The sequence below is a fragment of the Crotalus tigris genome, unplaced genomic scaffold (genome assembly GCF_016545835.1).
Source record: "Crotalus tigris isolate CLP2741 ecotype Arizona unplaced genomic scaffold, ASM1654583v1 scf7180000018371.15429387391:27106975, whole genome shotgun sequence".
NCBI classification, from domain to species: Eukaryota; Metazoa; Chordata; class Lepidosauria; order Squamata; family Viperidae; genus Crotalus; species Crotalus tigris.
The window spans coordinates 10,015,310-10,038,763 of record NW_024096970.1 but is presented as its reverse complement, the minus strand read 5'-3'; the positions used below and the strand labels follow the sequence as shown (position 1 = coordinate 10,038,763).

General features: G+C 42.2%; 1 protein-coding gene across 1 annotated transcript in view; it reads left to right on the top strand.

The window, feature by feature from the left end:
• Positions 1-275: 275 nt before the first annotated feature.
• TOP1 (DNA topoisomerase I) overlaps positions 276-23,454 on the top strand; it is a 77,182-nt gene continuing 54,003 nt past the window's right edge. Inside the window, exons 1-2 of the mRNA XM_039351364.1 lie at positions 276-433; positions 1,242-1,266. Coding sequence (XP_039207298.1) covers positions 401-433; positions 1,242-1,266 — 58 coding nt within the window. The 5' untranslated portion in view covers positions 276-400. The remainder of the gene's footprint in view (positions 434-1,241; positions 1,267-23,454) is intronic.

The following is a 23,454-nucleotide window of genomic DNA, read 5'->3' as shown; positions in this document are numbered from 1 at the left end:
AAGGGAAGGGGGGAAATGCAACCGGCATTTTTCGTAAATGGCGGAGAAGGAAGAGGCGTGGCTACGTAGGAAGTCAGGGACAGGAGGCAGGCCAACCAAGAGCTGGTGGGCGTGGCCTACATGCAAATATAAGCACAAATATTACTGATTGAAGGAGAGGCAGATAATAGGTTGGGTTATGGAAAGAAGGGCGTTCTTATCTCGGATCTGTCGTCTAGCCTCCGAAGCTTCATTTAGCTCCGCCCCACCATTTAAAAGTCGCGGCGCCTGCGCAGTGAATGGAAATGAGGACTTAGTCTGTTACACAACTGACTGGGCTGTTTAGGGAGCTGTGGTTTTCCTTTGGCCTCAAGTCCTCCCCTCTCCCCGGGTTTTTCTTGCTTACGACTGTGGTATAGGCATGAGTGGGGATCAGCTGCATAACGACTCCCAGGTAAGGGAACTTTCATTTTTCTAGTAGTTAATAGGGGAAAGAAAGAAAAATCGGTGGACATTGAGGCCTTTCTTCTCTCTCTTTTGAAGAAAAAAGTGGAGGATTTCTGATGATGGAGAAGAAGGGTTTATGCCCATAATTTAGCCATTCCTCAGAAAGACTGAGGTGATAATATTTTCAGGCCAGGTACAATTTGCTAGATACTTTGGGGACGGGGTGCTACTCCCAGGTTTTTTTCGGAGGTTTCTTTTTGTGTAGGGGAAAAAAATCCTGTTTCCTTGGCTCTGTCCATGGGCCCTTAATCATATTACGAGCTTTTGGCCTCTTCTCTGTCCCCTCCGCCTCTCCTTGCTTCTCTCCGGGGTTCCCTTTAAGTTTCAATAAGCCCTGATTAAACTGGCCCCCGTTCCCTAAAAGGGAAAGGTCCTTAAGGTGGCCAGTTCTCTGTCTTTGCCAATTTCTTCCCTCCGCTTGCCGGACATGGGGGACTCGTAAAAGAGAGTGGGGGGACGTGGAGGGGGGAGGTCTGAGGAAACCTGGGAATTGAGAGCTACGCACGAGGAGGAAGGCAATTAAAACTGGAGGGCAAAACTTCGGTGAGGATGGTGGGGGAAGGGAGGTGTAGTTAAAATCGCAATTCGGTCTTTTTTTTTTTTAGTCGAGGTATTTGTGTACGGTGCTTAGGAATGATTTCTTCCCCTTATCCAGGCTAGCTTGTTAAAAAAGCACGTAGTTTTTTTGTGAAATTATTCCTTGGTCCTGGGATGCCTTTTAAAACGTATTGTCCCATTTTCTTTTTTAATAATAGATTGATCCAGATTTCCGAGCGAATGGTGAGTGTCTTTTCCTTAACCTTGTAAAAGTGGGGATGGGATTGGTTTTTTTCCCTCCGCTTTCTCTTTTTCTCCGCTCTCCCCTTCTCTTGCATTGCTAAGGATAGTAAAGGACAGACATGGCGTCCCAGAGACTAAGTCCCGTCTCCTCGCTCACCGGCCCTATTGTTCCCATCGAGGTTCCTAATTCTCCGAAATCTTAAGACCCTCAACCTTTCTGACATAGTTTCTCCGCAGTGAGGACAATTGAGACCCTAGATCAGTCTTCCTTTGTTTTTTAAAAATCTCTCTTGGGCCTCTGTTCACCCTGGAAAGTCGCCTTGTCGACGGTCGGGACTTAGTCTCTGCGCCATTTTCTTTTTCTCTCTCTTCCCTGTGTGTGTCTTTCTCCTTCTCCTCCACCTCCCTCGAGCTGCCTAGAAGGAGCCTTCCGCAGTCAAAACATACGAAATAATCAACGTCCATGTTTAAGATATCCATTCTGAAAAGGGGGAAACATCGCTTGGTTTTGGTTTTCAGTTTGAAAGCCTGACTTTGTCGCTTGGTTGTCTTTTTTTATTCATATCTCCTCCCCAGTTCCTTCTCCCCCCCAGGTCTGTTTCTTTCAGTCCATTCCATTTCCTTCCCTTCCCCCTATAAGAAAAGGTGGTTGCAACATGTTGCTTTTGAACAGATTCTCTATTTGAGTAAGGAACCTATTTAAGGTCTAAATGTAGAAACTGGTTGGGTGGGGTTTCTGTTTTAATATCCCGAAATAAAATGCCATAAAACTCAGTGGGTGGTTTCAGGATAGTATCCCACATCACTTTGGTAAAGTTTAATGGTTGGTGCAGGATATTCTTTTGTCTTCTGTTTGAGAAAGAATATATAGTGTATTTTTTTTTTAAAAAAAAAAAACCTGTATGATATATGAATGGGTAGAGGAAGTCATTATCTTATGAACTGCTTTGGATAGCAAGCTTCCCCAGCCCTTTGAAAGAAGAAAATGAGACAAAAAGTTGGAATAGCAATCTATCAAAAATGGCAAGATGGTTTGCTCCACCTTTTAAAAAGGTGATTTTGCTTAGAATTCAGCTCTCAGACGCTGTATGGTACTGGGGTATTTTGTTTTCATAAAACATTGCCATATTCTAAGTAACGTACTTAAACACTTGGTTACTAGTGGACTCTGTCACCTACATTCCTGCTGTTGTGTAAGACATTTCTGATACAATAACAGTATATTAAGGTATGCAGATATGGTTTCTTTCTATATACAGATGTATTTAATTGGAGAGATTTAAAATTTTAAAAGAATATCCTTGATCCCCAAATGAAGTTTATAGAACTGCTTAAATTTAAGCATGAAGGTTATTTTTTACAATTGTTAAACTGAAGATAATCCTGCACATGAATTACATATGAATACATATGTTTAAAATTTGACTTGAAAGTGTTTCCAGTGCTCTGGCTATCCTTTTTTTAATTGAATAATAATTCAGTTGAAACTATGTTGAGTCTTTCAGTTTCTGGCTTAATGTATAATGTATATTGGAGGATCTAACTCATGTGTTTTGTTGTCCAGGCACATAATTGTCATACTAGCTCTTTTATCTCAACATAGAATTGGCAACTAATCTTTTGTATCTTGTTCTTGGAGATGTTTCTAGTTTATTTCTATTGGCTATTTCAAGCAGAAGGGATACATATATAATTTTTCTTTCTATTATAGATCCATTCTTTCCCTCAACTGTTTTATCATAGTAATTAATAGTCACAAGTTTCAATATTGTTTAAGTAATAACAGTGGCAGTAGCCATGTCCTCTCTGCCCTTGCTGCTAAGACAAAATTTGTTTTCATGTTTTCTACCAATCAGTAATATACACTGTATGTTTGCTACAGTATATTATATATTGCTCCTGATTTCTCAGTCTATCATTGCCTTCTGCTGTTAGTGTTTTCAATATCCATTTTAATGTGCCCTGGTGTTTTATCTAAAAGTTATTTTTACATATTTATTTGACTTATGCATGCCATTATTATAAAGATGTTATGTATTTTTTTATTTTACTAATTATAAACTGATTTGGTACAATTTTATGCTGACAAAAGCCTCCTAATAAGTAGTTTTAAATTAGTTTAATTTTCATCACTCTAGCATGTTTATGGAGTTTTCCATTTCTCTATTATCTCTGCTGATAAAGTTTCTTCAGTTCTAAAATTGCAAAATGTTTTTAAAATGCAAAATTGGCAAGCTATTGTCTCCTTACATTTATTTAAAAATTGTTACTGATTAAAATAACATTCTCTATTTTTCAACATATATTAGCTATTAATGTGGAATTACAGTATCTGTATTCATGTGATGAATGCTCATTTGATATACTGTAATGTGCTGCTAAGCCACCTTATATACATAGTTTCAGATTTTATAAGCTAAGGAGAAGTATAGCTAGAATTTTTGTTGTTATTGATGGGAGATATACAGGGAATCAGACTGGTATTTATATAGCAACTTACTTGCAAATAAAATTAAACTATAATGGTTTCAGAAACAAAGTGATTTTAAAGATTCTGACTGATATAACTTTGATATCTTAGTTAGATTATCAGTATTTAAGTAGTTTCCTAAAATGCAATTTATATGATTTTTATTGGATGTTATGTTTTTAACTTAAGATTCTTATTTCTACATACTCTTAAAAGTATTAATATTCTTATAAATATCTAAAGATTTATTTTGGTTGTTTAGAGGATTCTTTCTCACTACACAGATACATGTTTGCATCAAACACTTAAGAAATTTTATTAAACATTTGAGTAAAGCACCAAGGAAAATCTTTCTAGATCTTGATCATTTTAGGCCAAAGAAAAATTTGCTAATTTAATTCCCTATATCTCTCCTTCCCCATTTAATATATGGTATATTTGCAACCAACATTGCCATTTTGAAAGCTAACATACATGTTTAACTACATACAGAGTGTTGCTAGCTCATAGATTGCCTCAACTATGTTCTGTCAGAGTGCAGTTCTGAAAGCACTTTAGCCATCTGCTCATGTTGTAGAGCCATAGAATTCAAAGGACTAGAGGTCAACTAGTTCAGTCTGCTGCTCAGTGCAGGAGCCATAGAACATTTCTGACAGATGACAATGCAGCCTCTATTTGAAGGACTCCTAACTTTGTTTTGCAGCCTGTTTCACAGATGCAGGAGATTACGTTTCTCCTTTTTTTTAAATTCATCTTATTTATTTCAACAGGCTCAATCAAGCCTGTTTACATCTTTTTGAATTTTCTCTTTCATCAAAATATTAATGCTATCTATTCTGTTCATCTGCAAACAGTTTCCCTCGTCCAAATTAGTGATTAAAAATGTTCACCAGCAAGACAGGGCCATGTGGCATTCTATTGAATAGTTCTCTCAAGATGAATCGTTGCCTTTGAGTACTGAACCATCCAGCAGTATCATCTTCTAATCCTTATTTTATCATTTTGTAAAGGAAAATTTAGTAAACTTAGTAAGACTGCTGAGGTCCAGATACATTATGTCTGCAGCATTCCCTTGGCCTACATATTCTGTCAAATAATAGATTAACTGTATGTCTGGCAAACTCCTGCTGGATCTTGTTAATGCTAATGTAAGATCTACTCCAATGTAGATGTCACACTGACAGGTCTGTGGCTTCCTTGGTTGTCTTCCTTTCTCTTTAACAACTAGGTGACAATTACTCTCTCCTGGGACTTGACCAATCCTTAGAATAACTAGATTGTGAATAGTAAAATAGATCCATTGCAAACTTAAAACAGCATAATGGACTTTTATAAGAATATGCTCAGTATTTTACTCTAATGATTGTATCTTTATTGTCTATTGGAAAACCTGGAAACTTTATCCAGTTATGGTAGAAAATTTGATTGCAGGATTTACATCATCTTTCAGGATGTAATTGGTTAGAGGACTAAAGCTAAATAATAACAACAACAATAATAATAAAAAGTTGGAAGGGACCTTGGAGATCATCTAGTCCAACCTCCTGCTCAGGCAGGAAACCCTATACCATTTTGGACAAATGGTGGTTAGGATTTTAAAATTATTACATAGTGAGCATTTGGAAGTAAATGACCCCTGTCATAATGAGGACAGACATTGGTGTTACATGTGTTTTAATAGTTCCATGGAAATTACTTTTCTGCAACATGAATTTGAATGTCAAGCCAAGGAAAATTTCTGAAATCTATTTCAGCAGAATTTTTTCCCCAGCTAAAGAGTGTATGTGTTTGAATTCCTCTTGCCGTTCAATATCTGCATTGTTTGCAAAGCGTGGCTGTTTTTTTTTGTTGTTGTTGTTGTTGTTTTCATTTTACAAATAAAGATTTGGAGCTGCTAAGAGTCAGTCAATAACTTTTGTAATGCGTAAGACTGTGTGTTTTTTAAGGGAATAATACATTTCAACTAACTTGCAATGCATTCTCAACAAAAGTTATTGAATGTGATCTGATTTTACAAGATATTATCTCAGTAATACCAGTACATTATTTTTTGAGGTTTGAACTAATCATCTGAACCTATGACTTTTTGAAGTACATATTTATTTGTAAGCACTTCTCACTGAAGTATATATGCAATATAATTTGAACCATGTTTATTTACTTGGAAATAAGTTCTAATTATAGCAGGATCCATTTCTTAGAGTTGTGGAGGTGATGGTCAGCAATTTGGATGGCTTTAAAGAAGGGTTAGATTGACTGTCAATTATTACTATTCAAGAAGATGACAGTAATTCTAGAATCAGAAGCAATGCAAATTGCAGCCAAACTTAAGAAGTATATTGCTGCATATGTCATATTTGTAGACTTACAGCATTTTGTTGTCCAGAAAATTATTACTGTAGCACTGTATTACTCTATATTTAGGAGACCTAACAAAAGGGCCTTGCATATAAAAGATATTAAAAAGATGTTTAATAAGATGGATAAAATATTCATTTGTAAATAGTGATAAATAGTGTAAGGATATTACAGATCATATAGATGACTTGAATTAATTTGTGTCTAAACTCAATATTGAAACAGGAATATCTGTGTTTAGTGTTGTTAGAAAATGAATTTGCTTGAAGTTTCCTAAATCAGCTAATATTTAATATTTTTAAAACAAGTCATGTGAAAGCCTGGTGCAGCAAATCAAACCATACATGCTACAGTTTTCCTTTGCACTTTATAGGCATAGTCTCTGTAGTGTCCTTCTATATGGCTTTGCAGCTAAGATTGTATGTGACATTTGACAAGTTGCTAAGAGTTTTATCTCAGTTCTTCACATTTCAATGTGAATAGTCTTAAATGTGATATCTAATTGAGTCAAAATACTGAAAGTGCTCTATGGTTGAGCTCATTAGCTAAATTTGATTGTTTATTAACAACTCTGGTGTCAGGGTGAAAGACTAGGTTCCCACATGAAAGTCAAATTAATTTTATTGCTAAAAACCTAAGCACAGTAATCTCAACTAATGATCAACACCTGCTTGGAGTTAGATAAGGGCCAACTGAATTGGGGAGTGGGATTGGACTTAGTCCATTTGTGACTTTGTGGGGATTCTAGGCTTATCCCTCTTTTAACTTCTCCCCCACATTCTGCTACTCTTTTTACATCTCGCTGGTACAATAGGATAATTCCGTCTTTAAAAATGACTGGTCACTTAGTGACTCTTTGAAGTTACGAAGGACGTCTCCCCTTCTGGTTTGCAGCATCCCACAGTCTCATGACCACAATTTATAACATTTCTGCTATAAATTGCTGTTTAATTTGTGCTCAGCAAAAACACCTCCTTAACAACTATGGATTCACTTAATGACTATGATGATTTGCTTAATGGCCATTGCAAAATCATAAAATCAGGATGGTTAGGGTTAGTCACGTGACTACCTGCTTTATAAACATCATGATTCACAAGCGTAATGGGCAGCTCCATTACAGTTGTAAGTTGAGGACCTACTGTATATGGAGGTTTCATGATTTCAAACTGTATATTTGATTCTTCACTCTTTCATTGTCAATATTACAGACTCTTGTTTTGGATAAAGGATACCCCAAACTATTCAATAGGTACTGCACTAGGAGTTTAAGATGCCCTTTGCCTTCAAGTATAAATTTAAGGAACCTTGGATTTAGCAAAGCCATGTGTGTCAAATGGCATGTGCAAGTGCTGTTTTTGAAACTTTCTGCTCAGTTTCTCATTCCATCTTAGATCCATCCTGTTGTTAATATATTCTTGTGCTACTTATTGCAGGCAATGTAGTTACTATTTGCTGTAATGTAGGTTGTTGTATAAGAAACTCTGCACCTTACATTGCCAACTGTCATTTCTTTATGAACCAATTAATAGCAACTGAAATATTATTGATTAATATAATCATTCTAGAAAACAGGAGTACAGTTTGCCTCTAATGACATACTGATGACATACTGAATAATATTGATTTGTCATGTTAATTTGTTGAAGCAAATATTGGATTCATGTTCAAAGTTAAACTCTTCATACTTTTCATGAAGAAAATATTTCTGTTCCTAATTAGTATTATGACTGGTATGCAACAGCATATTACTAGATTTTCAAAACTTACTTCATAGGAGGAAATAGAAATTAGGACCATGTGTGGACAAAGTAGAAAAAAAATATATTCAGTATAACAAGATTATCCATTTTCACTCTAAGCTTATCTTATTTTAATGTGATTACCGGTACTGTTTTTTAATTTTGCTAACTAGTGTCACAGTAGAGTAGTTGCTTTCAAAGTGTTTCAGGAATGTCAAGACTCAGAGATAAAAGCAATAACTGCACAGATTTTATTACAATTTATTGCTTACATATTGCTGCTTCCGTCAGCCTTCACTCCTGGCTACTGTCAGGACAAGTTCATGCAGTTTTCTTGACAGCATTTTCAAAAGTAGTTTGCCATTCATTGCCTTCTTCCTAGTGCTGAAAGAGAATAATTGAACCAAAGTTACCCAGCTGGCTTCCATGCCTAAGGCAGAACTAGAACTTCTAATCTCCTGGTTTCTAGCTCAGTATTTTTAACTTCTGTGTCAAAATAAAAACAAATCCTGGAAATGTAAGAGAAATTTTTTAGGCTTATTCATAGAGGTGTTTTTTTTTTTTTTTTTTTTTTTTGCATATTTTGAAATGCTTGTTTTAAAATTTCTCTTCACCTGGGCTAAGTTTCTGAGTAAACTATTGCCTGATTTGGCCACTATTTTTTGATATGTCTGAGTTACCTACTGTTTATGTATATTTTATCTTTCTTTCTTTCTTTTCTCTTTCTGGATTCAATAAAATCTCTTGCAGTGAGATAGCAAATACTTATCTTTATAGACATACTGGATTCTTGAAATACTCCAAACCCAGCATGATTTCAGATTGCTAATCCATCCTTGAAAAGAAGCCATGGATTTGTAGGTGGCAGCAAGCTGTAATTTGTGACCTTCTGATGTGTCAATATATAGTGGTTAGAGAAACTTTCTGAACCTTTTAGAATTATCCATAATTTTCTAGCACTGTGACTACAATGTGATCAGACTTTTGTCTAAGTCTGTTAATAGAAAATAGATCTTTTTTAAAAAAAACATACAGGAAAAAAAAAACCATATTGTGCCATTATGCATAAAGTATTATATCCAGGGTGGGATCAGCACCAATTCGATTGGCATTCAGGAAAGTCCCCAAACCTGGTACTGTAGTTCTGGAAAGCCTTTACGGTCTATTGCTATAAGTTTCTTCTTTGCAATAGCTAGGGTTGTTTACTGCTAGAACTATTTTCCTCAGTGTATCAGTAGCTATGAAGTTGAATATCATTAGGTATTTGAATTTAGTTATTCTTTTAATTTTTTCTATTTTATTTTTTGTAAGCTGCTCAGAACCTTAATGAATTGAGAAGCATCTAAATTCTAGTAACAAAAACAATGTCTTTACTAAACACATTCATTGTCTTTGTTGGAAATGGGTGATGAAGCCCTAGGATAATCAGTCCTGTTAAGTAGATAAATTGAGTCAGATGTTACTCAATGAGATGTAAATAAGGTGTGAATTTGAATGGCTGCTGCCTATTAAAAACATGCATACACGTTGATTGACACCATTAGAGTTTGCTGTTGATGATACAGATTTGTAGACATGAATAAAATCATTATGGCATGACTTGCAAGGCTGGAAATGTTTACAAAATTATTGCAAAAAAAATTGTCCTCCATCATCCATAGATGATGAAGAAATGGAGAAAATGCAACATAATTGTTTCTTTTCCCCAGAATGGATGTCCATCAAAAATAATTCCAAAAGCACAGTGTATAATATTCTGGGAAGTCACAAACAATCCTGATCTGATGACAAAGGATCTGCAGCATTGTCTGATATTAATGTTCATGACAGAAAGCACTGAAGAAAAGTCATGTACATGGGAAGTTAGGAAAGGGGAAAACTCCTGCTGTCCCACAAGCATTCCACTTTCCATCTCAGGAAAGACTAACTGGATGTTCCACATGCTGATGGAACAGTCTGTTCTTTTGGACAGATGCAGTGAAGTGGAATTGTTTTGAAAACAGAACACTACATTTCAACAAAAGAGCCACATCCCAACCATGAAGTATAATGGTAGAAACATAATGGTTTCAGGCTGCTTTGCAACCTCAGGACCTGGACAGCTCACAGTCATTTACAAAACAATGGATTGTACCAATATTTTCTTCAGAGTGTCAGGGTACTTGTCCATGAGCTGCAACATGACAGTGATCATAAATACACAAGTAAATTCACAACAGAAACAGAAGGAATGGCCTAGTCAAAGCCCTGATCTTAATTTTATTGCCGAGTTGTGGCTTGATTTGAAGTAAACAGTTTCATGCAAAACTGCAAAATAACAAGTTGAAGTCAGTTCTGGAAAGGGGAAATGTGCAAAAATATTTCCAAGCCAATGTGTGATTTAAGTATGGAACCTATTGATATTTATTTATTTATATCCCACCCTTATTATTACAAACAACTCAAGGACGAGAACACATATATTGGTATAATTGCAAGCTGCCAATAACATTGTTTAGCATTTGGTCCAAAATGGGATAATATTGCAGAAAAACATTAAATATTTGCTCTAAATTTAGACATATATTTAGGGCTTATTAAGGAAAAGATTCTAAAACATATTTTAGGCTTTCATGTAATATTTACTATATCAAATTATTACAGTTGTAGTACAAAATCATAGTAAAGTGTAACTTGTCAGATATAAGATAAAATTTCTTTTCCTCTTTAGGGTGACACTGGCATTACAGGAAGAAGAAAAAGTTTATTTTCTCATGCTTTAAAATTTCTTGCAAATTTACAGTTCTGCTTGTTTGTTATTTTGGGATACAAAATGTATGCCAAGCCATCTATCACCTGCCACAATACGATGATGCACAGTAGGCTAATTAGGTCAGTATATGGAAATACTTATTGCTGTCCACTTTCTACTCCAACTAGTGTTGTGAAAATGTCTATGATCAGGACAAGAATCCTTATATCTAGAGGGGTTAACAAAGCATCACCCTTGTTGCTTCAACAATCCAAATGTATTTCCTTGTATTTCCTCATTTTCTGTGTTGTTCTGCTGTGAAAATAAATACAATGGGGTTGTTTGGTTCAGGGAAGTTATAGTATTAATTATTATGTTCGTGTAATGTTATATTCATTACATGATATCTGATTAAATGGAGATCAAAAACAAATTATTTTGTACAAAAGTACAAAACAGAAATTGGGACAAAAAACAGTTTTAAAAATGTACAGTATTTTCCCCCTATTAACCCTTCACAAGTTTGGCATTTGTTGTAATATCCTAACCTAAAAAGTGTATTGATATAATGACAAGATTTTCAAAAGATATTAAAGTCCTGGTGGCTCATGATTTCATGAAATCTTGAATTAGCCAGAAAATATGGAATAATATATCTCCCTTTTATGTTTTGTGATACTGAAATAGATATCAATTTCTTAAGCACATCTATAGATCAGATAGAACATTTTAAAAACACTGATATAATAGCTTATGAGATCTGAACATAAATTTCTCCAGTACAGGAGATGGAGAATCCACCAGTGGGTTTTCTCTGTCTGCCTGCTCTTGAGACCAAGTAGCCATACTTGACACACCCCCTCTTGCTAAGAGATCCAGTCTTGACTTGGTTTCAGCTCTTGAAGACGTATCAGGTTTGGCTCTCTCAACAGATAGCAGGTTAGAACTCCATTGGTGAATTCTCCTTTCCCTATAATTATTCTCAAAAATTAACTAAATAAATTTGGAATCTCTCTTTATTTTCCCCATAGCACTGGGCTCAGTGCTAACTCAAATCAAATGATTTGAGGGGTGGGGGGAAGTCTCTGCAGTTTCCTTTCTGTCCTTTTCCCCAGGGCTCTGGGGAAAACTTTCTGAGCAGGGACTGCTTAGAATATTTCCCTCATTCTCCCCCCCTTCCCTGGGCTACTGGGCAGAATCTCAATTCAGGACCTCCGGAGTAATCTCCGGCAGCCGGGGACAGTCGCGGACGCCATTTTGGTTGCCGTTGGAGGCAACGAAGTTAAACTCAGCCTCGTTCTTTTTGCTTGCCGTTTGGAAGCATTCTAGCTGAGCGCATTTTCGCCGAGCGTTTATTGCTGCCATCGCAATCGCCCCAGCACTAGGACGTTTCCCTTTGAGCTCTGCGGAGGCCGTGCTCACCGCAGAACAGGTTGCAGCTGCCATTTTGGAGCCGCTGCCAAAGGAAAAAAGTCACGACCGGCCTGATTCAGCGTCCTAATTTAAGCCCCTTAGAGATTCTCTGTCCTCCATCGCTGGCTCAGTTTGCTCAGCCCCTTAGAGATTTTGATTCCCCGCTTAGGCTGCACACCTCTGGGCACAAACAAGCTTCAGCAACTCCCGGCAGCTGCCATCTTGACCGCCACATGGGAGTTTCTTTAGGCCCCACGAGGCCTACTCACAGTAGTTGGCCTGACCCAGGCCGCAAGTGAGGGGTGTGTTTCATTTATCACATATCACTCACTGCAATATAATCTCAAATTGTTAGCCGCCATTTTGAGCCTGTTCCTTCCCTGCCAGGCCCTTTTTTCAGGCCCTCTGCGCCCTTCATTTGGGCCTTTTTTCTGGTGCACCTTGACTGGCCACCTAAGGCCTCCAGGCGGAGCTCAGAGCGGGTCCCCAACCATGCCTTCAGCATCTGACTCAATTGCCGTGACCAAAGCCCAGATAGATTGTTTTCTGGTCAGGTGGTCAGGGGAGCAGTCTTGTTACTTGTTCCAATTTCGCTTCCACCAACTGCTTGTCTTACCTGAACACCTTTTCTCAGCATGATGATGGATAATCCACTCCCGCCCTTTACTGATTATTGGGCACTGGAGCAGGAGTCTGGAAACCAACGCGTCTGGCTTTGTTGCTTCGCCTTCGTCGGAACTGGGTAAATGTGTCCCAGCAAGAGGCATGGCTATCTCTCAGTCTTACCTCACGGAAGCATATCTCCACATCCCCATCCACCCAGATCACCGGCGGTTCCTCAGGTTCTGTTACAGGGCAGTCATTTCCAGTACAAAGCCCTTTGGCCTCTCCTCGGCACCCAGGGTGTTCACCAAGATCCTGGCTGCACTAGCTGCCCACTTGAAGAGGGTACCGGTATGTGTCCAGTGTTACCTGGATGACATCTTGATTCAAGCATCCTCCTTCCAGGCAGCCCAGTCGGATCTGGAACTCACTATTCAGGTCCTCCAACAGCATGGTTTCTCGGTCAATTTCCAAAAAAGCCAGATGGTTCTCCAGCATGAAGAGTGTAGAATCCACCGGATGGGTAATTTCAACCTTCCTGCTCAGAAGAGACTAGGTCAGAACTTTGGTCACACCTCCCTCTGGGTGTGTCTTCCCAGTTTTGACTTAGTCTCGTACTCAGGAAGGCACAGAAATTTTGGCTCCTCAACTAGGCTAAGTTAATTTCATCTATTTAAATCTAATTAGGTTAATCCTTCTTTTTGGTCATTTAAAATGTAGTGTTTCTTTTGTTTCTGTTGTAATTGGGATCAAATTGGCAGAGATTTAAATTCAAAATTGAAAAGGGGCTTTCTGGCTTGGAGCCTTCCAGGCTCCTGTGAAGAAGGCTGCAGGCCTTTTTTCTTCGAGCGGGGTTTTTTCCACTGCCGATCAGACGGAACAGCAGAGCGCAGACCAGCCTCCCAGCTGGCCCTTGGAGATCGGTGTCGTTCGGGACTCAGGCCGTTTGGAGGCTTCCTTTTCTGGCTTTGTCACAACGAGGCTCCTCTTGGCCACAGGACTCAGATCGCAGTGGAGGCTGCGCAACTAATAGCAAGTTTCTTTCAGTGACTGGGGGAGAGTGCTTATTTAAATTGGCTGTTCCTTGAAGTTATTGTCCTAGCAGGGAGGTTGATTCCCTCCATTCCTTCCTTTGGCATTTTTGCCTTCTTGAAGGCTCTGAACGGGCGTGGCCTCCATTTTGACCGTGTGCACAGGACGCGGTCACCATTTTGAGAGTTATTGTGGGTGGCCGCCATTTTGAGTATGACTTTAGACTCGGCAGCCATTTTCAGAGTGTCCCTAGGAATGGAAGCCAATCTGTGGAGACCTCGTGTTCCTCTTAAACACATTGAGGCCTGCCTGTGTTACCAGGCCTTTCACTGGGGGAAAGTTTTACAGCTTGTTTTTCATACGAATCACAGATTTGATTCTGCCCTATATTGGAATTATTATTCTAATTACTTATTGGTGGTTCTGTCATGTATCCTTATTCTGGTGTGACTTGAGCAAAGGGGAACTGTTTTAGACCACTTGTTCCACATAGAGAGTGGCATTTGTCACTGGCCTAGACAGGCAGTTCTAGGGAGCAGTCTGGCTGTCCTTGCCATTGTTGTGCAGAGCGAGGATCGTTTTCCATCTCTGTCAACTAGAGCTGCGTGTTTGGGTTCCCCCTGCTTCTGGATATCTCCTATTCAGATTATCTAGACTGCAATGGCAGACAGTTCCTCGCCCCAGGCATCACAGGGCTCTGATATTCCCCCTGCACAAACAAAGCACAGATCTACTGATTTGGACGCGGGGGGGGAAGAAAAAGGCCAAGACAAAACACATTTCTACTAAAAAGCCCTCGAAGTCAGCCGAGCAAGAGGCCTCGAGGAGACATTTGGCACTGGAAAGAGAATTCTCCAAAGCCCAAAGACTCCTATCCAGTGAAGCTGAACTGATTCCCCCCACTCCATTGGATACTTCTCCATTTGAGCCTCCATTTGCACCTTCTCATGATGTCCCAAGGGCTTGGTCTCCTCAGGGGGAAATTGAGCAGGTTGGTCCCCCTCGCTCCTCATCATCATCTACTCATCAAGGTCCTGAGGCCACATTTATTCCAGCTGAGGCTGTTGCTAGTTCTATAGAAGAAAGAGATATGTGGTAAGATCAGATCAGTTTCAGGCTTTCATGCACAATGCGTTTATGCAATTCATGTCTTCTAGGGGACAACGACCCTTCCAACCACCACCACCACCTTCTATACCTCCTTCTTAAGTGGGACGTACCATTCTCTCTGGTTCAGATGTCTCTGAGACTTCTTCCCAGCTAGGGGAGGAGGGATCTGTGGACCTGGAGATAGCTAACATGCCCATGTCAGAGGATGAGGAGGCAGCGCCCAAACAGGCGCCGACTTCGGGTCTTTTTGATCCTTCTCTTTTCAGTTCCTTACTGATAAAGGCCATTACCACCGTCAACCTCACTTCGGTACAGAAAGAGAAACCTTCTACCAGTCAGGAGTCTAACCCTTTGTTCACCAAACAGGTTGTAGAGGACAAGCAGATTCCTTGTCCACAGGTTTTCCGTACCACAGTGGAGAAACAGTGGTCCTCCCTGGCCACTCTACCTTCTCCTGATAGTACAGAGGAGAAACTGTTCAATGTTTCTTCTTCATTTGCTTCCCTCTTAGAGGTCCCTTCTGTAGATACTCCTCTGACTTCTTTGTTTTCCACATCTGCTATTCCAGGGGATTTGGCTGAGGCTCTGAAAGCGGAGGATAAGAAGTTTAAGCTTTCTCTCCGCCAAGCGCACCAGGCTTCGGCATGGGCGATCAAGGCCGCAACTTCATCTTTCTTCGCCAGGGCTTCAATCATGTGGCTTCGCGAACTGCAGACAATTGTTCCACCGGATCAGGTTCACATGCATCAGACACTAGGGAAGCTAGTGGCTGCTTCAGAGTACGTGGCAGACGCTTCTCTTCATTTGACCAGGTACTCTGTCAGATCCATTGCAGCCAGGGTTGCCTCTCGTAGGTTACTATGGCTGAAACAGAGGAGAACAGACTTGAAGCCAAAGTTGTGTCTGTCCACGTCCCAATACAGTGGTACACAGTTGTTCGAGCCAATCCTTGAACCACACAATATTGAGGGCAAAGATAAATGCAAGATTCTGGCTCACCCCTCCAAACGGTCGGATAGGCGGCCCTAGCAGGAGTTCCGTAGGCAGGCGTTCCGTCCCAGTGGTTCCTGGGAGTGGAGGCAGCCCTTTTGGGCAGGGCAGTCCTGGGATTGGTCAAGAGACTCACGATTCTTTCCCCCCAGGCAGGACTGTCCACAGGACCGCCAGAGCATGGGAGCCAATGGCCAATTCCAATCTAAACGCCCCTTCAGGGGATCGGGTGGACACCCATACAGGTGGTCCAAGTGACGCCAGGGAAGACTCTCCCATCGGGGGTCGCCTGGCACTGTTCAGCGACATTTGGGAGGCGACCACCACCAACTCTTGGGTTATTAAGAACCCTAGAATTCTACTCTCTTCCCCCAAACCGTTTCATTCAGTGTCTGGTGTCCCAAAATGCAACCAAAGCAAACTTGGTAGCCACGGCCATCTCCCATCTGACAGAAATCAAAGCCATAGAACCAGTACCACAGGACTAAGAAGGAAAGGGGTTTTACTCCATTCTATTTGTGGTCCCCAAAGCCTCAGGAGGATAGAGGGCGATACTGGGCTTAAAGGGTCTGAACTATTTCTTGACCTATAGGAGGTTCAAGATGCAGAACCTAAAGTCCATTCTCGCCAGTATCAGGAAAGGGGATTTCCTCTCCTCCATAGATCTAACAGAGGCGTACTTACACATCCCCATACTCCCAGAACACCGCAGGTTCCCTCGGTTCTGTTACGTACACTGGCATTACCAATACAGAGTCCTTCCCTTTGGTGTATCTTCAGCTCCGAGGGTTTTCACAAAAATCTTGGTAGTCTTGGCAGCTCACCTCAGGTTGATGCCGTTTTGCGTGCAATGCTATCTAGACGACATTCTAGTTCAGTCCAGTTTCTTCCAGTCGGCCCAGTCAGACCTGGAAGTCACGATACATATCCTTCAGGTTCACGGGTTCTCAGTGAACTTCAAAAAGAGCCACACGATCCCCACAAAGCGCCTCCTACATCTTGGGGCGATCATAGATTCAGACCTTTGCAAGGTCTATCTTTCACAGGAACATTGGGTCAGCATTCGAAAACTGGTACATCATGTTCGGAGAGACAAGACAGTGCCCCTGGTACAGCTGTCTCAACTCTTGGGAAAGATAGTTTCTTGCATGGGGATCATCCCGTGGACCAGGCTTCACTCAAGAAGCCTTCAGTGGTTCCTCCTTCCCTTTCAGAAACAAAACCTCAGTTTGTTCAACAGAAAGGTCAGGGTTCTCAACCCCTCCTATGGTGGTCTTCATCCTCAATGAACACCTTGGCTACAGACTACAGACACCAGTGGTATTCCTGTTCAGTTGGGGTGCCCATCTTCAGACTCATCTGGCCCAGGGACAGTGGTCCCGATTGGACCTAGTTCACAATATAAATTGGCTCGAACTCAGGGCCATTCACTTAACACTCCGGTTTTCTTCCCTAGTGACGGGAAAGCATGTCCTGATTCTGACGGACAACGTGGCGGCAAGGCTCACGTCAACAAGCAGGAAGGGACCCGGTCCTGGTCCCTCATGCAGGAGGCCTTGGATCTAGGTCTGTGGGCAGAGTCCAACCTGGGGTCCATCAGGGCGGAACACATTTCGGAGGAGGTGAATCGACAAGCAGATTCCCTGAGCAGGGTCACAATGGACCACTCGAAGTGGCAACTGGACCCGGCACTGTTCAGGGACTTCTCGATAAGGTTCGGTCGACCACCTCTGGACCTCTTTGCCTCCCCGTCGAACACTCAACTTCCCAGGTTCTTCTCCAGGTTCCCGACATGGGGAGCGGAGGGAACGGACGCCCTCCGGTGCCAGTGGCTGGGGGGGGGGGCTTCTTTATGCCTTTCCTCCCCTTCCATTGTTACAGGCAACTATCCGCAAGCTGATTCAGGAAGGGGTGGAGATAATCTTGATTGTTCCACATTGGCCAAGGCGTCCATGGTTTGCCGACCTTGTGGATCTCTCGCTGTCGCCACTGTGGAGGATTCCCTCAGACCGAGTTGCTCTCAGCCAAGAGAATCTTCAACATCCAGATCCACAGTGGCTCCAATTGGCTGCCTGGCAATTGAGTGGGAAAGTTTAGCTAGGCAATCCTATTCATCTGGGGTGATCTCAATGATTCAAGCCTCAAGGCGCCCCTTGACTAATAGGATTTATGATGCCACGTGGAGAAACCTCTGCACATGGTGCGCTAAACAAAATCTCAGGCCGCTCTCGGTCACAATTCCCAATATTTTGGACTATCTGCTGGAAGGTATGAACAAGGGTTTATCACCTAGTACTATCCGCAGGCAGGTCGCGGCCCTGTCAACGATCCTTACCTACGACAACTTGTTTCCTCTGTCGCAACATCTGGCAGTTAGTGCTTTCCTCAAAGGGGCGGTTAACACTAGACCACCCACGGTACATCGCTATCCATCTTGGGACCTACCTAGGGTGTTGCAGGCTCTGACCTCTCCTCTGTTTGAACCTCTCAGTTCTTGTTGTCTTGATTTTCTGTCTTTGAAAGTGGTATTCCTAGTAGCCATAACATCGGCTAGAAGGATTTCAGAGTTGACCGCATTTTCGGTTAGGAGTGATTTGTGCACCTTTTTCAAGGATAGGGTGGGCCTCAGATTGGACCCTTCCTTCATTCCAAAGGTTAATACCTTGTTTCACAGGTCCCAAGACTTAGTTCTGCTAAATTTCTGTCCGAATCCTTTACATAGTCTGGAACGACAGTGGCATAAATTGGATGTGTGCAGGGCTCTGCGTCATTACGTCAAGCGAACCTCGGCCTTTCGCAAGTCGGGGGCCTTGTTCATGTCCTTTCAACCCTCCGCCATGGGTCAGAAGGTTTCATCTTCGACCATTGGTAGGTGGATAAGGGCTTGCATTGCTTGGGCTGTCTTTCTCAGTCACTTCCCGTTCCTGCACACATTACGGCTCACTCGATGCACAGCGCAGCTGCGTCTGCGGCTTGGTCCACATAAGCTTCAGTTGAGATTTGTAGGGCAGCGACGTGGTCCTCCCCTTCCTCATTTTTCAGGCATTATAGGATAGATAGGTTTGCAGCGGCTGACGCCACGTTTGGCAGACACGTCCTACAACAGGTTGTTTCTTCTCAGGGGACACAAGCCTAGACTCCCCCTCCCGTAGGGACATGAGAGGCTTTGGTATGTCCCATCCGATGGATTCTACACTCATCATGCTGGAGAAGGGGTGTTGTCTTACCTGAACGCCCCCTCCCTCTCTAAAGGATTTATTAACCCATCTGGCTAAGGGGAGTGTCTTCACTAAATTAGACCTCAGAGAGGCATACTACTGGGTGAGAATAAAAGAGGGAGACAAGTGGAAAACTGCCTTCAACTGTCCTATCAGTTCAAAGTCATGCCATTTGGGCTACAGGGCCCCCCCAGCTGTATTTATGCAGTTGATTAATGAGGTCCTAATGATCACTTGTACAAAGGGGTTTTGGTGTATCTTGATGATATCCTGATATACAGCATGAATATGACTGATCACATAAAGCTGATGAGAGAATTGTTAAAGAAACTATTGAACGCCAAGCTTTATGTCAAATTGTCGAAATGTGAATTTCACCAAACCCGATTAGACTATCTTGGCTACCGAATTTCCAGCGAGGGTATTGAAATGGATCCAGCCAATGTGAAAACTATAATCAAATGGTAGTCCCGAAAGACTCGCAAACAGCTACAGAGCTTTCTGGGTTTTGCCAACTTTTATCGTCAATTCATCCCCTCTTTTGCCGAGATTGCCCTACCTCTTACAGAATTACTCAAAACAGGCAAAGGAGGAGGGAAGCCACGACCGGGCCAGCCACTAGCATGGACAATGAGCTGTCAAACAGCTTTTGAGAATTTAAAGAGACTATTTGCCGCTGAACCCTTTGTGATTCAGCCAATCCCAGCGATGTGGCAGTTGGAGCTGTGTTACTGCAAAAAGAACAAAAATGGGGTCCTGCAACCCTGCCCCTACAACTCTAAGAAATTTACTGAGAGCGAGTAGAGATGGGCAATCTGGGAGAAAGAGGCCTTCGCGATTAGATGGGCACTATTAAACTGGCGTCACTGTCTAGAAGGGAACAAGGTGCCATTTGAGGTATGGACAGATCACAAAAATCTAGAAGCACTGAAAACTCCTGCAAATTGTCCCCAAAGCAAGTGCGGTGGGTACAGTACTTTAACCGCTTCAACTTCACTCTAAAGTACATACCAGGAGGAAAGAACTTCCTAGCTGATGCGCTATCCCGGTTACCCCAATACAAAAGCGAACGAGAGGAGATTAACGAGGCAATTATTCCCAATACACAAACTGCCACACAACTTACACCTCGGAGGGTCTCCAATCCTGATGACCCTGAAGCAAAGAAAATAAAACGAGAGCTCCTCACTGACCAATGGTTCAAAGATAATCAAGCGGCCCTAACATGCAGGGATGGCTTGGCTTACGAAGGAGGGAAGCTATATTTGCCAGAAGCGCTCCGTCTTAATGCTCTCAAACACAGACACAATGTAAAACAGGCTGGACACTTTGGATATTTGAAAACCCTACACCTCACCCGCTAGCAATTCTGGTGGCCGGGGCTGAAAAAGGATGTGGAAAACTATGTAAAAAGTTGTACTGTATGTGCCACAATGAAAAGAATCCGGGGGAAAACCCCTGGGTTACTGCAACCCGTGGCAAACCCTTCTCAATCCTGGGAAGAAATAGCTATGGACTTTATAGTAGACCTACCTGAAAGTAGTGGAAATACTGTCATCTGTACTGTAATAGACCTGTTCTCGAAGCAGGCTCATTTTATTGCCTACAAAGGACTCCCATCTGCCCAACGACTGACCAAATTGTTCCTGAAACAATTTGATTCCCCTAAGCGAATAATCTCGGACAGGGGGGGTGCAGTTCACAGAAATATTTTGGAGAAGTTTTCTTAAATCAATTGGATCATCTCAAGGTTTATCATCTGCTTTTCATCCGACTACCACTGGGGCCGCAGTAGCCGCTAACAAAATGGTGGAGCAATATCTTAGATGCTATGTTTCTTACCAACAGACGAACTGGACTGATCTCCTTCCTTTTGCGGAGGTGGCGTACAATAATTCTGTGCACAGCAGCACTGGCTACACACCTTTCAGAGTGGCCATAGGAAAAGAGTTCAGCCCAATACCTGAATATCCTCAGTTGCCCTCCACTTCCCAGACACTTGATCAGTGGGTGAGGGGATGGGAAGAAGTTTGGAAAAACACAAAAACTGCTTTAAAAAAGACTTTTGAAACCTATAAAAAACAGGCTGATAAAAAGAGGGCTCCCCAGAGAACATTCCAAGTTGGGGAAAAGGTCTATCTGTGAACTAAATATCTATGCCTCAAATTGCCCAGCAAGAAATTGGGACCAAAATTTTTGGGACCTTTCCCCATAGTAAGGATCATCAACCCAGTCACATTGGGGAGAATTCACCCAGTTTTCCATTGTAGCTTGTTGAAGCCTTATCGGGGCTCCACTTTAAGACCTCCTCCAAAGAAGGCGCCTGGGCCCCTCATAGTAACGGGACAGACCCACTATGAAGTAAAATGTATTCTTGATTCTAGAATTTTTAAAGGGAAATTGCAGTACCTAAGGGATACCCATTGTCTGAAGCCACCTGGGTGAAATCCAGTGAAGTGAAAGCTGACAGATTGGTCAAAAGGTTTCATATGAAACACCCCAACAAACCGAAAGATAACCCTTAACATCTGCTTTTGTTTACTTTACAGGATCTGTTCTTGTAAGGGGGGGGCGGATGTCAACGCTGCAAATATTGTATATTCTTGCTTTTGACGATATGCAGAATTGTCTGGTAATTATGGGGTTAATACAGAGCAGAAGGGGGTTTCGGGGTAAAGCCCGGGAAAGAAAGAGGAAGAAAACATTTGATCTTCACACTAATCGGATAATGTGAGATACGATGGCTAATTTAGGGAGGGAACATGCTGATAATTTAACTGCTCAGAGGAAGAGAACTTAGATCCTAGCATCCCTCTGTTGTGCCTGTGCCGATATTTTGATTCAATAAAAGATTTTTAGGAAAATAATGCCTGGAAGTTCTTTGAAGTGTTTCATTAGCCGGAACCATAACAGCCTGTACCATGGCCAACCTGGCTCCTGAAGAGGAGCCTAAGCCATCTACCTCCACTACACCGGAATCGAATCCCTTGTTTTCAGAGCAGGTGGTGGAGGAGAAACAAATACCTTGTCCCAAGGTTTTCCGCACCACAGTGGAGAAACAGTGATCTTCATTGGCCACTCTACCTTCTCCCAATAGCACAGAAAAGAAACTTTTCAATGTTTCCTCTTCATTTTCCTCCCTCTTAGAGGGACCTACTGTGGACATTCCATTAACTTCTCTGTTTTCTACATCAACTATTCCAGGAGATATGGCAGAGGCACTAAAGGCGGAGGACAAGAGGTTTGAGTTTTCTCTCTGTAGAGCCCACCAGGCCTCAGCATGGGCAATTAAGGTGGTGACTTCTTCGTCCTTCTTCGCAAGAGCATCCATGTGGCTCCACGAACTACAGGCCCTCATTCCTCCTGATCAGGTGTAAGCACACCAGACATTAGGGAAATTAGTGGCAGCGTCTGAATACATGGCAGATGCATCGCCAGGTCCATTGCAGCCACAGTCTCATCTCACAGACTGCTGTGGTTGAAAGAGTGGCGGACTGACTTAAAATCCAAGTGGCGTCTATTGACAGCCACGTACAGTGGAACACATTTATTCAGCCCAGTTCTTGAACCATACCTTATAGAAGATAAGGATAAGCGCAAGATTCTGGCGCACCCCTCAAAAAAGTTGGATAGGAGGCCTCAACAGGACTTTCGTAGACAGCCCTTTCGTGCAGGAGGTTCCTGGGATTGGAAGCAGCCCTTTCAGGCCGGGCAGTCCTGGGATTGGACCAGAGGTTCTCAATCCTTTCCTCCTAGACAGGATCGACAGCAGGACCGCCAAAACCCTGGATCCAAGGGTCAATTCCAGTCCAAGCGCCCTTTCCATGGATCGGGGGGGGGTTGTCCATACAGTCGGACCAAGTGACGCCAAGGAGGACTCCTACAGGTGGTCACTTGTCACTATTCAGCGACACTTGGGGGATTACCTCCACCGACTCTTGGGTGAGAGATACCATAAAACATGGTCTCACCTTAGAACTTTTCCGCAACCCCCCCCCCCCGGACTTCTTTCTGCAGTGCCCCACATCAAGAAACGCAGCCAAGGCCGAGTTAGTATCCACGGCCATCTCTCATCTACTAGAGATAAGGGCCATAGAGCCCGTACCGCCGGAACAGAGAGGACAGGGATTTTACTCCATCCTGTTCGTGGTTCCAAAAGCCTCTGGGGGATGGAGGGCCATATTGGACTTGAAGGGTCTAAACCACTTCTTGATCTACAAGAGGTTCAAGATGCAGACCCTAAAGTCCATTCTGGCCGGCATCAGAAAAGTGGATTTCCTTTCCTCCATAGACCCGACAGAGGAGTATCCTCACGTTCCGATACTCCCAGAACACCGCAGATTTCTCCAGTTTTGTTACGCACACCAGCATTACCAGTACAGGGCTCTACCCTTTGGGCTTTCCTCAGCTCCTCGGGTATTCACAAAGATCTTGGCAGCCCATCTCAGGTTAATCCCGATGCGCGTACAATGTTATCTGGACATTATCATCATTCAATCCAATTCTTTCCGTTCAGCTCAA